The 17,794-nt window shown below is 45.0% G+C and overlaps 1 protein-coding gene across 1 annotated transcript in view; it reads right to left on the reverse strand.

The window, feature by feature from the left end:
* The window catches only part of LOC149471981 (uncharacterized), a 344,746-nt gene that overhangs the window by 17,459 nt on the left and 309,493 nt on the right, over positions 1-17,794 (reverse strand). Inside the window, exon 24 of the mRNA XM_089652739.1 lies at positions 263-426. Coding sequence (XP_089508865.1) covers positions 263-426 — 164 coding nt within the window. The remainder of the gene's footprint in view (positions 1-262; positions 427-17,794) is intronic.

A 17,794-nucleotide genomic window follows, 5' to 3' on the forward strand; every position in this document is an offset into this window, starting at 1 on the left:
GACAGTCCATACTAAATGAGAAGGACTTTTGAGTCACTTTCAAAGGTCAATGAGTTTTATAGTGGCTATGAGGGCTGCTTAGACTGTATCTCCACCATTAGTTATTTACAGTCTGAAAATATACTAATAGGTTAGCTGGGGTTTGCTTAAAACTCCATGGCAACTAGAAAGTGTTTGGATGACATTATATTGTAAGCTCTTCTAAGAAAAAAACAGAGTAAATGTGTATATAAATAATATTGTATTGGATTTTCTACTGTACCACAGTCAATCATTAGTCTTGCTCCATGGAAGTTTGATGCAAAGACAGTGTTAAAAAGTGGAGTGATTCCATCATGATTTCTTAAATTCACTTGAGCACCGAATGACAGAAGCAATTTCATAATCTCATAACTTTTAATATGGAGAGCAGCTAAATGCAAAGCACTGTAAATAAACAAACATCAGATTACTATATTAAAGATTAATATAATCAATCAATATAATCAGATTATATATATTAAAGGAACACTTTGAAAACACATCAGATCTCAATGCTGCATATCTATACTGATATGGACCGGGTAATGTGTTAGGAATGTAAGGATGCCCTATTGTTTGATGGAAATGAAAACTATCAACCTAGGACTGAAAATCAAAGTGAAAAAATGATGCAGCAGGCTGGTCCATTTTGCTGAAATTTCACTGCAACAACTCAAAATGGTACTCAGTAGTTTGCTTGGCCCCCCACACGCTTCTATGCATGCCTGACAACATCGGGGCATGCTCCTAAAGAGACAACGGAAGGTGTCTCCTAATGATCTGAGAGGGCATGCTCCTAATGAGACAACGGATGCCCTCTCAGATCTGGACCAGGGCATCACTGAGCTCATGGACAGTGTGAGGTGCAACCTGACGGCATCGGATGGACCGAAACATGATATCCCAGAGGTGTTCTATTGGATTTAGGTCAGGCGAACGTGGGGGCCATTCAATGGTATTAATTCCTTCATCCTCTAGGAACTGCCTACATACTCTTGCCACCTAAGGCCGGGCATTGTCATGCACCAGAAGGAACCCAGGACCCATTGCACCAGTGTAGTGTCTGACAATGGGTCCAACAATTTCATCCTGATACCTAATGGCAGTCAGGGTGCCATTGTCTAGCCTGTAGAGGTCTGTGCATCCCTCCATGGATATGCCCCCCACACCATCACTGACCCACCACCAAAATCATCATGCTAAACAATGTTACAGGAAGCAAAACATTCTCCATGGCTTCTCCAGACCCTTTCACATCTGTCACATGTGCTCTGGGTGAACCTGCTCTTATCTGTGAAAAGCACAGGGCGCCAGAGGCAGACCTGTCAACTCTGGTGTTCAATGACAAATGCCAATAGAGCTCTATGGTGCTGGGCAGTGAGCACAGGGCCCACTAGAGGGCCACTCTCATGGTCTGTTTCTGATCGTTTGGTTAGAGACATTCACACCAGTGGCCTGCTGGAGGTCATTTTGTAGGGCTATGGCAGTGCTCATCCTGTTCCTCCTTGCATAAAAGTGCAGATACCGGTCCTGCTGATGGGTTAAGGACCTTCTACGACCCTGTCCAGCTCTCCCAGAGTAACTGCCTGTCTCCTGGAATCTCCTCCATGCTCTTGAGACACAGCAAACCTGGAAATGGCATGTATTGATGTGCTATCCTGGAGTTGGACTGCCTGTGCAACCTCTGTAGGGTCCAGGTATTGCCTCATGCTACCAGTTGTGACATAGACCTCAGCCAAATGCAAAACTAGTGTAACAACAGTTAGAGAAGATGCATAGGGAAAAAAATGTCAGTGGCCTCCACCTGTACAACCATTCTTGGTTCATTGTTGCCCATCTAGTGCACCTATTGTTAATTTCAGTAACACCAAAGCAGCTGAAATTGATTAACAACTCCCTCTGCTACTTATGTGACCAGATCAATATCTCAGGAGTTTAATTGACTTGATGCTATACTCTGATTAAAAAGTGTTTCTTTATTTTTTATGTGTGTGTGTGTGTGTGTGTGTGTGTGTGTGTGTGTGTGTGTGTGTGTGTGGGGGGGGGGGGGGGGGTCATTGGATACCCTGGGGTCACTGGAGACACAAGACACACTACAGTTGCTTGTAGACAAAGGCAGACATAGAGGAACACAGAAGGAGCAGCTTAACCTGGAGCAATGTGAAACATGTTATTCTGCCCTTTTTTTTTGACTATGGCATCAGCATCCCAGGAGTGCCAGAGGCCATGTGCCATTCTGGAGACCCAGTACTGGATTAGAGTGTAACATATGCCACATAAGTATTTTATTTGGCAAGAACTAATGTTCAGGGTTCTGCTCTTTACATGTACTGTATATAGTTCTTGCAGCCATGTCAGTTCACCCTGAAATCCAGGAAGTCATCCTGTTTTTTATCCTTGCCAACCCTACATAATGTATAAATCTCCATTGATTCCTCTCTTTCACCTAAGGCCTGACCCATTCTTCTTCCCTTCATAGCTGTCACATAGCATCATGTGACCTGCATTTTGCAGGACAGTCCTAGTATGTTCTTATGTGTAAAGGAAAGAAATATGTATTTTGCTGTTTTGGTTACTGTTTCAATAAAGTTCAATACATTTACGCATGAACACTGCATAGCACCACTTCCTTTGCTATCAGTGGTGTACCTGAGGGAGAGACAGTCCACCCCGGATACAGCCATGTTGAGGGTGCTTTAGGACTGCACGGTGCTGTGAGGGTTGAAAAAAAATCTACCCCAGGTGTCAACTACTGTATGTTAGGTACACTTATATACATGTTATATGTATATGCTGATGTGATATGGTACTGCTTTTTATCTTTGCATGCTGGATGTAATTTTTAGCATCTGTTCTTATTCTGTATGTATGGATGCTGCACGTTAGCAGTTCTCTTGCTTTGAATGCTGAGTATACTTCTTCTATATCCTGGAACATATTCTCTTTTTTCTCATTATCCTAATTATTTAACCATAAAGTGAAAAATACAGTGTATGCAACATTTGAGTGAGTAATAAACTAAAACGTTTTTTTGACCCTTATACTACCTGAAGGTTTAGCTTGAGCAAGATCTCTAATTTCAAAAGTTTTTCTTTCCTGAATGGATTTGAAATTTCCTTTAAGAACTAAAACATTGAGGTCTCCCATTGTGTGGTCTGGTTGTGTGAAATAGTGTCCCACAGGTGTGCAAAAGTCATCTTCTTTATGTTCCTTGAAGGTATGTCTGTGCAAATTCATCCTTGTTTGCAATTTCTGTCCTGTTTCGCCAACATAAGATCCTTTGCTACATTTTCTGCACTGGATAAGGTACACAACATTACTGGAGGTGCAGCTCTAAGATCCGAAGATATTGAAGATCCCAACTTTTGCACACCTGTGTGACACCATTTCGCACAACCAGACCACACAATGGGAGACCTCAACATTTTAGTTCTTAAAGGAAATTTCAAATCCATTCAGGAAAGAAAAACTTTTGAACCAAGAATGATAATTCTATTTGACACAAGAGATAAGGACCTTAATTTGGACATGGGATTCCTCAATCATTATCCAACATTTTTATGACTCCCCCTGTGAGTGTTGTTCCCCCCCCCCCAGTCTTTGCTTTTGCTTTTGCTTTGCTGTGTCTTACCTCTAGGCTTGTGTTTCTTTCTGCTTTTTTTTTTTTTCCCTCATCCCCCACATCTCTTCTGACATTCTGCTAAAACTTTGTGTAGTACTGCTTGGACCTTGAAGAAGGGGACATACCCTGAAAGCTTGTCCTTAAAATTGTATGTTAGTGCAAATAAAAAAAATATCACGTCAGTACTCAATTGATTCACTTTCTCTGGAAGCAAGCCAGGTGTTTTCTAACGAAACACCTACTATATCTAAAGACACTAACATACATGAGGTGTTTCAACGTATGTCCTGGATTTACAAGAAACATACTAGATGTTGGTGGGAAGTGGCTAGTCTTGAAATGTACAGTATATAAAAAAGATTACAGTGAGGGATAAATGAATCATGATTAAATCACATTCTCATACAGATAACACAGACTTTATGCAGGGTTGGGATAATCTTCAGAGAACACCCTGAGGATGATGCAGTACCTCCTTTACTTTGAAAAAAAAACTCAATTTACAGAATTAAATAAACAGTTGAAGGAGGAACAAGGCAACATCCTCGAATTTAAATATCACTCAACGTTTAAGAGATTAGAGACTTGGATGGCTAATGGCAGGGTCTGTAGTTGGTCTCATAAGAACAGTAGGATTACCCCACAGATTGCCTCAACACCTAGTTCTGATACATCTAGAGAATCAGAAAGTTCTGAGACAGAAGAGGGGCAGTGAGAGACTGAGGGACTCGAGTGATCATAGAAATGAGCCCAGGTTCACCTCCAATAGAGGACAATGGAGAAGGGGCCATTCCAGATCCCCTATAGAGGTTATCAAGGGAATTTTTTTAGGGACTCCCACCCAGCATCTAAGGAGTCGAGACCAATGGGGATACACTGGCATCTGGAGGGTCAAGAAATAATGGATCCCTCAATTTATATAACAACCCAGGATAATGACTTACAGATTTTTAATCTTTCCAAAATGTCTCTGATGGTTGATCATGTAGCAGTACTTGTAGCCTACACAGGACTTTAACCTTTTTGAATGGGTTAAAGACAGTAATCTTTTTGCCAGAAAATTGGCATTGAAGAAGGAATATAAAAATAAATCAACTCAGCCTTCTGACTTGACTACATCTAGAGATATTGAGGTATTAAGACTGTTGGAGTCATTACAAATTGAAGGAAGTGGTGGGAATGCTGAGGTGTGTGGGTCCCTTTCAATATTAAAACCTAGCAGTAATTACAGTCCACCATTTCCACAAGGCAGTAACATTCAACTGTTTGTTATGTTGGTTGAGAGGCACCTCAATATCCTATGGGAGAAAAGACAGAAAAGAAGTAAATCATTTAAAATGACATACTCTGAGTGGAGGGCTTTGGGAGAGTTGTGTAATAACAAAGAGGATATAATAAAAGCAGCAAAGGGGGCAACATTGTCTTAATGGACAGAGCATTCAATCTGAAAATGTGCTATTATATTCTTAGTAATGAAAGTAATTCTGAAGTACTCAGAAAGGATCCAACCCAGGAATACCTAAAAGAATTGAAAGTGATTCTAAAGAGATGTGTGAAAGAAGGGGTGCTCTCAAAAGATGAATGCTCTTTCGTTATTAATGATCACCCAAAGATTGCAACTTTCTATGCCATACCGAAAGAAAAAACCCCAGGTCGCCCCATATTATCGGGGAATCAGAACCTCATGGAAGGTGCCAGCAAATACATAGACTACATCATGCGTCCATAAGTTTATAGTCTGTCATCATACATTGAAGACACACAAGTAGTTGTGAATAAACGTATGGATGTTACAATGGATGATGATGTCTTGTTGGCTAGCCTAGACATTGAGGGCCTTTACAACATTATAAGGCATGATCTGGAGGTGAGAGGTACAATATTTAAGAAACATACAGAGTTCATTCTTTAATTTCTACAGTTCATCTTAGAGCATAATTTTTTTCTATTTGATGCAAATATTTTTAGGCAGTGCGGAGGAACTGTCATGGGTTCATCTTGTGCACTGACATATGCAAATCTGTTTCTTGGGTGGTGGGAGTGTACCATACTGTTTACAGATGATATAGAACAATATACCTCACATATCTTATTATGGTATGCTTCATTTGATAATATTTTTATCTTGTGGCAGGGTCAGAAGGAGGTGTTCACTGAATATGTAACATATCTAAATGAGAATATTATCGGTATGTATTTTACCAGTGAGATTCAATACAACAGTATTAATTTTTTAGACCTTAAACTCACAAGAGGAGACTGCGGTGATATTAATACAACAATCTACTGCAAACCTACATCTTCCAACAGCTTTCTCCACTGGACAAGTCAACATCCAATGTCATTGAAAAGAGGTATCCCCACTGGGCAGTTCATCAGAGCTAAGAGAAATTGCTCAATGGAGGGAGCCTTGCAAGCTGAGAGTCCTAAATTGGTGGATGGATTAAGGAGACGGGTCTACCACTTGCGTAATTTGAGAAAATTGTATGAGAAGGTGAATGCAGTCTCACGAGAGTCCCTACTTGGTCAAAAAAGAGAGAGGGGAGATGACCAATTGGAAATGCAGATTATAGGGACTTATTCTAATCAGCCAGGCCAGGTCTTTAGTATCATCAGAAGATATTGAAATGTTTTGCATGAAGATAAATATTTGTCTCAGGTTCTCCCCAAAGACCCTATGATCACCTACAGGAGAGGTAGGAATCTTAGGGATATATTAGTACACAGTAGCATGTGATCTTGGGATTTTATCCAGATGGCTCATACCTGGCTACCAGAAAGACCTAGCGGTAGCTTTAAATGCAGACACTGCAACACTTGTGCTTATGTCCCCACTGTTAAGGAATTTGAGAATCCAAGAAATGAAGAAATCATAGTAATAAGAGCATTTTATAATAGCAGTACTGAGGGGGTTTTGAGTGCTATGAAATGTCCCTGCCCACTACTGTATGTGGGGAAAACTATCCATCCATTTAGACAGAGGGTATTGGACCATGTCAATGACATTGCCCAAAAAAGGACAGACATGTCCCGGAAAAACATGGAGGTCGAGTTGAATTAGCACAATTCTGGATTATTGAACAATTCAATCTTGGTCCAAAAAAGAGGGATCTGGAAAAATATCTTCTTAAACTTGAAGCCAAATGGATATTTTGCCTAAATTCATTGGCACCATATGAGCTAACTTAAGGTTTTACTTTTTTCGCCCTTTGTATGTGACTAGTGATCTTGGTATGCAGCTTTGATTTGCCTCTCTAGATGTTTCTATGGACTGTTTTATAACTAGAAGATGATCAATGACATTACATAGTCACTATTTTGATGAAAAAAACTATTGTAGAAGAAATAATGGGATTATGGTTGATAGGTACTGTGAAAAATATATCTATGTAGATAAAAGTATAAGGGGATTGTTATCTCTTCATTTTTCCTCTGACACATATTTAAAATGGAAGGAAAAAAAAAAGCAGAGAGAAAAAGAGACCAGCATAGAAGTGACGTTCGCCTAGTGGGGGGGGGGAGAGCCTGGAGACATGATCCCCACATAAGGGGAATGGAGGGGCAAAGCCCAACACATCATAGATTAGTAGGTTTTGTGGTGAAACGAGAAACCGGTTGATAATCCACACACGGTTGCCAAACAGAAACTTATCATGTTTGTCCTCCAATACCGGCGTCAGTTTTTCATTGATAAAGAAACCTTGGATTTGGGACCTGACCTCCTCAAATTGAAGAGAAGGAGATTTCCAAGAACCGGCAATAGTCTGCTTAGTAGCCATAAAAAAAAAAATTAACCAATAAGCATGGCCCACGAGGTAGGCTACGAAGTGGCTTAAAAAGTAAGGCCTCAATAGGGTCCTTTTTAAGGTTAATGGATGTAACAGAATAGATAAGATTATAAACTCTATTCCACAGGCAGCGGGCCACTGGACAGGTCCACCAAATGTGGAACACCGTACCCTCTAAAGAGCAGCCTTGAAAACACTGAGAGTAATAAACCGGTATAAATTTAGCTAATCGAGATGGTGTAAAATACCATCTCGAAATCACTTTGAAGGAATTCTACAATGCCGATATACTGCGAGAACAACAAGAAACCCCTTGTCACATAGGCCGCCAATCCTCAGTAGAGATTTTGGTCTGAAGCTCCACATGCCATTGCGCATAATAAGCAGGTAAAGGCTCAGCCATACGATTTCGGATTGATAGATAAATTTGAGATAGGGCACCCTTAGTGAAAGCCGATGTCTTACAAAGTGATTCAAAACCTAAAAAAGAGGAGAATCCTGTCTACGAACCAGAGGTACCACAACATGATGTAATTGCAGACAGCAAAACAACTCTGAAGGAGGAATAGAATGACTCTCCCGAAGCTGCGCAAATGTACATATACCACGATTCACGATCAACGAGCGAACCATCGTAAAGCCATGAGTTATCCACCATCGAAAGACCCCTGGGGTAAAAAGAGGACAGTCGAATAATTGCAAGAGAGGCAAATACAGGGACAGTAGACCCACCAAATACTTACACGAGTCCCAAATTTTAAAAGTGTGAGTCAAGACAGAAGTCATTAATTTAGGCCGGGAGGCTGAAGGAAGCCAAGGCAAGGCTGAAATCAGAAGGGGATGTGCTTCCACAGTATCTATCAATGCCCACAAGGGTAAATCCTTTACGAAAAAAAGCTGAATGAGGGGAGTAATATGGGCCGCAATATAGTAATAATGAACATTCAGCCGAGACCACCCCAGGTACGTTGGCAGTAAAGCAACTGCTTAGACAAATGAGGACGTCCTGAAGCCCATACAAATCATAAAATTTGGCATTGTAGGATACGAAGTGGAATCCAAACAGGGAGCACTGGAAAAAAGATAAAGTAGCTTGGAAAGATAAGTCATTTTTATCGCTTGGGCTCTACCAAACCAGGATAGGGACATGGACTGCCAAGAAGAGAGCAACTGGGTAAACTGAGAAAGTAGAGGAGGAATATTCCCCTGATATAGCAAATCATAAGAAGGTGTAAGTTTGACTCCCAAATAAGGGAGAGAAGAGGTCCACTGGAACCGAAATTGAGATTGAAGATGTGTCACAAGTGATTGGGAGAGAGAAATGTTCATAGCTACTGTCAGGAACCCATCGCGACGCATGGGTCTACACATGCGTAGGTGTCTGCCGAGACGTATAGGTGGCAGGGCACTAGGACCCAGGCGCACCCATCGTCTGGACAGTACTAGGCAGGCACAGGGACCCAGGCTACGCCTGTCAGGTGCAGGGCGGGCTATTTAAGCTAGCCCTGCACAGACACTTGTTGCTGAATGGTCTTTGTATCCTGTTACCTGTGTGTGAGTACTTCTGATCTGGATTGTTTTGACCTTGTTGCCTTCTCCCGTCCTGACCCCTTGGCTTGCCTGACTCTGCTCCCGGATGTTCCCGTTTAGATCTGACCTCCTGGTCACCCTGCGTGTGACCCGACTATCCTTTGCCTACCGTTTTGTACCTTACCGATCCTCTAGTTACCGTCCCGGCCTGCATGACTCTGATTTAGCTCATCCATCCATCCACCCCGCAGGGATCACTAGACTCCCTTACATCAGACTCCTAGCTCTCCGGAGCCCCTGTCAGACTCCTCTACCCCTGTTGGAGATACCTGGTAGTTGCGACCTGGTCCCGGAGCGCTCCAAGTCCATCCCCACCATCAGGGGCCCTGGTGAACAAGTGCTCCGGTGCTTAGACTCCGCACACTGGGGAGGCTCTACCAGGGGACTGATAGAGGTGCTGTCAGGCGGTCCCTTACAGTACCATTTGGCCATGACCGAGTCTGGAGGGTCGCCTTTTCCATGGGATGAGATGTGCCGACATTTGTCCGGACTGACCCAGGCAGTAACTAACCTGCAGGACAAGTGTAGTCGGTTAGAAAATCGATTTGACACCCTAACGGTATCTGGAGTGTCCCCTCAGAGTCAGGCCTCAGCTATTGACACTAGGGCAGTTTCTGAATCTCGCAGTGGGGCTGCGGCTGCAGCACCACCAGCCGAACCCCACGTTCCCATGCCTGAACGTTTTCAGGGAGATCGAGCACGTTTTAGAACATTCAAAAACGCATGTTACTTGTATTTTGAACTGCAACCACGTGCGTTTACCACAGAGTCGGTCAAGGTGGGATTTGTAATTTCTCTACTACAGGACGAGCCCCAGGACTGGGCCCTTAGACTAAGGGAAACGCAGGACCCTCAGTTACAGACCTTAGACGCATTTTTTAAGGCCATGTCAGTTCTGTACAATGACCCCCAGTGGGCGGTTTTGGCTGAAACCACCCTTTATGCCCTACGACAGGGTCGTCGAGCTGAGGAGGAATACGCCTCTGAGTTCAGGCGATGGATGGGGGACACACACTGGAATGACGCCGCCCTACGTCACCAATTTAGGGTCGGACTCTCGGAGGGCCTAAAAGATGAGTTAGCCCGGGTTGGCCTCCCCGGGTCTCTAAAGGAGTTGATCGATCTGGCGATTCAGATTGATCGCAGGTTAAGGGAACGCCGGTCTGAGAGGACAGGTCAAGGCCAGGGTCAAGGAGCTACCTGGATACCCCCCAAAGACACAGGTCATTCCGTCCCTGCTACTGCTCCACCAGTTGTCTCCACTGATGTGCCAGAAACGATGCAGCTGGGTTTGGCGCGGCAGACCCTTATTCCAGAAGAACGCCAGAGACGGCAGGCCAAGAACCTGTGTTTCTATTGCGGGGGAGCTGGACATGCAGTGCGAAACTGTCCAGTGAAGACATGTAAGTCTCGATCTTCGATTCCTGTTTCTTTGAGTAATATAAGTCAGTCCAATTACTTAGCGGTACCCCTTTTGTTTCAGCTGCCAGAGAAAACCGTGGTAACCACTGCAATCATTGATTCGGGGGCCTGCAGTTGCTTCCTGGACCTTGACTTTGCCCGCCAGCAGGAGATACCATTACAGGCCAGGAAATGGGGGCTCAATTTGTTCTTGGCTGATGGTTCCCAAATAAAATCAGGTTTAGTGGACCAAGAGACCCCTCCCATACTCACCACCATAATGGGCTCCCATCGAGAATTACTACATTTTGATGCCATTGCGTCACCCCTTTTTCCAGTGATCCTGGGGCTTCCGTGGCTGCAGGCCCACAACCCCCAGATCGACTGGAAAACCGGGTCCCTTAGTTTTTCTTCAGACTATTGTCAGAAAAACTGCCAGGCCCCTGGGCCCCCCCAGATCCTCTTATGTGCAGAAGAGGACGCTAACCTAAGACAGATTGTACCAACCGTATATCATGAATATTTAGACGTGTTCAGTAGACGAGGGGCTGATACACTACCACCACATCGACCATATGATTGTCCCATTGACTTATTGCCAGGTTCTGAGATTCCTTTTGGCCGTATCTTCCCGCTATCAGAAAAGGAATTAGGGGTACTGAAGGACTATATTGAGGAGAACCTCCAGAAAAAGTTTATTCACCCTTCCACATCTCCGGCAGGGGCGGGTATCTTCTTTGTGGAGAAGAAAGATAAAACCTTGAGACCCTGTATTGACTATAGGGAAATAAATCGGGTGACCATCAAGAACCGCTACCCTCTACCTTTGGTCCCAGAGTTATTCCAGAGTCTGGGGACAACGGTCTGCTTTACGAAGCTGGATCTGCGTGGGGCATACAATCTGGTCCGCATCCGGGAGGGGGATGAGTGGAAAACAGCTTTCCGTACTCGATTTGGGCACTTCGAGTACCTGGTCATGCCGTTTGGACTTTGCAATGCCCCAGCCACGTTCCAACACTTCATAAATGACGTGTTGCGTGATTTCTTGGACATTTTCGTTATAGTCTACCTAGACGATATTCTGATCTTTTCTCCATCTCTAGATGTCCACAGAAACCACGTAATCAAGGTTCTGGAACGGCTGCGCCTGCACGGCCTATATGCCAAGGCCGAAAAATGCAGCTTTGAGCAGCAAAGCATTGCATTTTTAGGAATGATTATCTCCACTGCGGGGATCGCAATGGATCCCCAAAATATCTCGGCAATTCTTGATTGGCCAATTCCAGCCGATAAGAAAGGCGTCCAAAGGTTCATTGGATTTGCCAATTTTTACCGTAAATTCATCAGGAATTTTTCAGGTCTGGTTTCCCCCATAACGCAGTTAACCAAGTCAGGAAATCGCTTCAAGTGGACACCAGGAGCTCAAGAAGCATTTGAGACTCTGAAGCGACTGTTCACCACCGCTCCCATTTTGGGCCACCCGGATACGGCTCTGCCTTTTGTGCTAGAGGTAGACGCATCCGAAAACGCAGTTGGATCCATCCTCTCCCAAAGAAAGGGTCCCAAGGAACTTCTACACACAGTGGCGTTCTTTTCAAGAAAACTAACCCCGGCAGAATGCAATTATGACATCGGGGACCGGGAACTATTGGCCATCAAGACGGCATTGGCAGAATGGAGATATTTACTGGAAGGAGATGCTCACCCAATCCTGATCTTCACAGACCACAAGAACCTTGAGTACTTGAAAACAGCTAAACGCCTAAGACCACGCCAAGCCAGGTGGGCCCTGTTTTTCTCGCGGTTCACCTTTCACATTACATATAGGCCCGGTTCAAAGAATACAAAGCCTGACGCCCTGTCTCGCATGTTTGAGGACCCTGAGGAGGAACTCAAACCGGATACCATCCTGTCTGCTGGAAATTTTTTGGCTCTGCAAACGGAACTAAGGGCTAGGTTGCAGGACGCAACTTGTTCCACAATGCCAGACATGCCGCTCTCCTGCCAGGAAGGGTTAATACGGAAAGAAGGACTGATTGTGGTTCCAAAGGAGGTGCAGACACAGGTGTTAGGGCACTGCCATGATCACCCCATGGCAGGGCACTTCGGAACGGCAAAGACTCTGGAGTTACTCAAACGCACCTTTTGGTGGCCTAAGATGAACCAGGATTGCAAAAGATACGTGGAATCTTGCGAGATCTGCCAGAGGAATAAACCGACCAGAAACCAGGCCTGGGGGCTGCTACGCCCACTACCCATTCCTACACGATGCTGGCAAAAAATTGCCATGGATTTTATAGTGGAGCTACCCCCATCCCAGGGTCATACGGCAATTTTTGTTATCGTGGACAGATTGTCAAAAATGGCCCACTTCATACCGCTAAGGGGGACCCCTTCAGCAGAAGAAACGGCCAGGATCGTCATCAAAGAAGTAGTTAGACTACATGGGGTTCCTGAAGATGTGGTATCCGACCGTGGGGTGCAATTCACCTCAAGATTCTGGAGAGCCCTGTGCAAAGCTCTGGACATTAAGCTTTCGCTTTCCTCCGCCTTCCATCCTCAGACGAACGGGCAGACAGAGAGAACCAATCAGACGCTGGAACAATACCTGAGGTGTTATACATCTTTTGTACAGGACGACTGGCTGACACTCTTACCCATGGCGGAATTCGCATTCAATAACGCGAATCACTCGGCTGCAGGGCAGTCTCCGTTTTTTTCAAATTACGGGTTCCATCCCACGTTCATGCCTGACCTGTTGGCAGAAAGTACGGTGCCAGCCACTCAAAGCATGTTGGAGTTCTTCTCGGACAACAACAAATGGCTAAAAGAAACTATGGCGAAAGCCCAGGAGGACAACAAGGAAGCATTTGATAAGAAACGAAGGGGAGACTTAATTTTGCAGCCCGGAGACAAGGTCTGGTTGGCAACAACTAACCTGAAACTACAGTGTCCATCCAAGAAATTAGGACCAAAATTCTTAGGTCCCTTCCCGGTGAAACGCATGATTAAAAGATTGCTTATGAGCTGATCCTTCCTGAAACCTTTAAGATCCATCCTGTGTTTCACGTCTCCTTGTTGAAACCAGTAGCCACAGACCCATTTCCAGATCGAGAAGCCAGACCCCCAGAGGCTATTACAGTAGGGGATCAGGAAGAGTTTGAGGTGGAAGCAATCCTGAACTGTCGTAGAAGGGGGGGCCAGACCCAAGTCCTGATTAAGTGGAAAGGTTATGGTCCTGAGGAAAATTCTTGGGAACCTGTTCAAAATGTTCATGCTCCTAGACTTATGCGGGAATTCGTGCGTGGTCACCCGCAGTGGAGAGATCAATTGGGCACCCGGAGGGTACCCATAGGGGGGGGGCAATGTCAGGAACCATCGCGACGCATGGGTCTACACATGCGTAGGTGTCTGCCGAGACGTATAGGTGGCAGGGCACTAGGACCCAGGTGCACCCATCGTCTGGACAGTACTAGGCAGGCACTGGGACCCAGGCTACGCCTGTCAGGTGCAGGCTATTTAAGCTAGCCCTGCACAGACACTTGTTGCCGAATGGTCTTTGTATCCTGTTACCTGTGTGTGAGTACTTCTGATCTGGATTGTTTTGACCTTGTTGCCTTCTCCCGTCCTGTCCCCTTGGCTTGCTTGACTCTGCTCCCGGATGTTCCCGTTTAGATCTGACCTCCTGGTATTGACCCTGCGTGTGACCCGACTATCCTTTGCCTACCGTTTTGTACCTTACCGATCCTCTAATTACCGTCCTGGCCTGCATGACTCTGATTTAGCTCATCCATCCATCCGCCCCGCAGGGATCACTAGGCTCCCTTACATCAGACTCCTAGCTCTCTGGAGCCCCTGTCAGACTCCTCTACCCCTGTTGGAGATACCTGGTAGTTGCGACCTGGTACCGGATCGCGCTCCAAGTCCATCCCCACCATCAGGGGCCCTGGTGAACAAGTGCTCCTGTGCTTAGACTCCGCACGCTGGGGAGGCTCTACCGGGGGACTGATAGAGGTGCTGTCAGGCGGTCCCTTACAGCTACTGACTTAGTAGGATTTACACGTAATCCCGAGAGAAGAGCAAATTCAGTCAGGAGCGATAAGAGATTGGGGAGAGAAATAAGAGGAGATGAAAGATACATCAGAATATCGTCCGCAAAAAGGGCAATTTTATGATGCAATCCCGCCAACTCTAGACCTGGAATATCTGGGTGGAGCTGAATATGAACAGCGAGGGGTTCAAGGGCCATAATAAAAAAGAGAGGAGACAGGGGTCAACCCTGACTCATACCCCTCTTGATTGGAAACCGAGAGGGTTCAACCCCCATGGTAGTGGACTGGCTGATGAAATACTGTAGAGTTTATAAATCCACTGGAGAAAATAATTTCCGACATCCCACCTCTGTAAGGCTTTCTGTAGGTAAGTCTGGGAAAGAGTATCAAAGGCCTTGGTCATATCCAAGGACAGGAACATAAGGTCAAGAGACCTCATTCGAGCAAAATGACTAATTAAAATAGAACATCAAATGCTATCAGCCGCCTGACACTGAGGTACGAAGCCTACTTGGTCCTTATCAATTAAAGTAGGGATTAACATATTCAAACGATTAGCCAGAGTCTTAGTCAGAATTTTCACATCCACATTCAACCAAGAGATAGGGCAAAAATTCTACCAAGATTGGTGGTCTTTCTCTGGTTTAGGAATCATAACGATCTGGGCCCTTAGCAATTCTGGAGTCAATTGACCATCTCGTTTAAGCTGATTAAATACCTGTGTTAAGACAGGAACTACAACATCACTAAATTTTTTATAGAAGAGAGCCATAAAACCATCAGGGCCGACACGCTTATGTACCTTCAAAGATTGAATCATCTGCCGAAGCTCATCCTGTGAAATATCAGCACCCAACATTTCCCTTTGATCACCTGTTATGTGGGGTAAAGGAGTCTCCTGCAAAAACTTGTCCATGACATCAGTTGGGGCACCCTCCAAGCCTGCATAAAGTTTTGAAAGATGATGAGAGAACTCATCCACTATATGTATAAGGTTTGAGGTCCTCAGACACTTCCTAGTTTTCAAAGTATAATGTTGTTGTTGAGGGGAAAACAATCATAATTTATTAGCTAACATAGTCCCAATTTTGTTGCCATTAGCATAGAATGTTTGACGAGACCATTGCAAGTGGCGCTCAGCCTCATCAGTCAAACAGAGATTTAGGTCTGTGCGAAGACTATCTACCTTCTGTCGAAGCTCAGCCATTGGAGACCTCTTAAACAGCACCATAACCTTTACAAGCTCATGTTCTAAAGTCAGCCAGTGTTGGTTACGTTCTTTACGCCACCTGGAAGCTAACTGTATGATATGGCCCTTAATAACCACCTTATAGGCTTCCCAAAGAGTCACAGATGAAGACACTGTACACTGATTATTTCAAAAGTAATCCAAGGGGGGAATGCGAACATCCTCAACTACAGAGGAAAAAGAGAAAAGGGAATCAATAAGATACCAGGAGGGAACTCGTGGACACTGAGACGGAACGGAACACTGCGTGACAATGGGATCATGGTCCGACTAAGGAACCGTACAAATTTTTATTGAGAGTAAATGTGGAAGAAAAGAAGGAGCTACAAAAACGTGATCAATACGAGAATGGCTAGAGTGGGGATTGGAGAAAAAAAGGTATAATCGCTACAGGTAAGATGTAATTCCTTCCAGGCATCGACTAGATTATCGGAATGAAGCATATGCTCAAACTCCACAGAGAACGGAAAGGAGGCCATTGAGCCCGCAGGTGATTTATCTAGTTTAGAATTAAGGACTAAATTGGAGTCACCTGACAGCATGAGATGGCCTTTCTGATGCGTCTGAAGAACCAACAAGAGGTGTGCAAAAAAAAAATTAGCTTGTCTCTGAATGGGGGAATAGTATGTACAAATTGTGACCTCCACATCTTGTAGGATCCTGGCGAATATCAAATAACGACCTTGGGGGTCCACAATTTCTTTGTGCTCTTGAAACGGCAAGGATTTGCGGATTGCCAAAAGAACCGCCCTCTTCTTAACAGGGGCTGAAGCGAAAAAGGCCTGGGCATAACGACCATCTAAAAAGCAGGGATTATAAGAAGAGGTCAGGTGAGTCTGCTGCAGACAAACTATATTGATTTTGAAGGAACGAAGATACCTAGCAACTTTAGTCAGTTTTTGCAGTGAGTTCAAACCTTGAACATTAAGTAACAACCAAGTGAGAGTCATGACACCAGACCAAAATCATTCGACCAAGGGGGCGCCCTAAGAACGTATCCCCCCTCCCCCCAAGGCGAAGAGGAAAAAAGGAAGAGAAAAAAAGCTAAGAAAAAGGTTACCAACAAGACAGGGGGGAACCAAAAAAGAAGAGAAAGAACTCCAAAGACTGATGGGAGTGCCGTAAAAAGAAAAAAAGCAAAAGCACTCATAGAATGCCACAAAAGACAAAAGCGATGCACCTTGTGCATCTTGTGGAACCCACGGGGCACAAAAACCATACCCCACATCAGGGAACAAAAGAGGGTAGCCTGTAGCACCCCGGACACCCCCCGAACACATCAAACTATATATATAGAACCCTGAAAAGAAGAGGAAGATAGTCTCATACATGGAAACCAGGTGCATGGGCATGAAACAAGGAGACACAACAGAGTAACAATTACAATGTTTTGTCAAAGGGAGGCATTAAGTGAACAAGGGGTCAAACCAAAACACCCAGTCACAAACACATACAGCAAAGAATGTGCAGATGAATGCGTGGGGTAACACCTCACCTGGTAACAATAAGCGAGAGGAGTCACCCGCTCCGAAGAGCAAGCTACTCATAACAACAGAGGTAGAAGACTGACTATGCCGCCAGACCGAGACCGCAAGCCCGCCGTCTCACCTAAGGCAGCACGCCATCGGGGGGGCCAAAAGTCAACATATCCAATTGGGCACAATGGAACCATCGACATAGAGGCTCCTCAGACAGGTAAACTGACATAGCATAGCAATACAGCAACACCTGAACTGCCCTAATTAAGAACCTTGACCCGGGTGGGGAGAGAACACCCACCCACAGGAAAAAACAAACTACCACTCCCCCACACACCCATCTCATACACAAAAGCAAAAAGAGAGGTCCACCCAGTCCGCAAATTTTCAAAAAGAGGCACCTACCAACAGAATGTCAGGGCAGGAGCCGAGGAATGGACAGGCAGGCCTAACAATGTAACGCACTGGCTGACGACAACCACCACCCACAGACCGAAGTCCCTCAGGGCGCGGAGTCTAAGTCCCAGGCTGCCCTTCACCAGGGCCCCTGATGGTGGGGATGGACTTGACGCAGCCAGGAACCAGGTCGCGGC

This window comes from Staurois parvus, unplaced genomic scaffold (genome assembly GCF_062004578.1).
Source record: "Staurois parvus isolate SC_StPar_1 unplaced genomic scaffold, SC_StPar_1.0 ptg000025l, whole genome shotgun sequence".
Taxonomy (NCBI): domain Eukaryota; kingdom Metazoa; phylum Chordata; class Amphibia; order Anura; family Ranidae; genus Staurois; species Staurois parvus.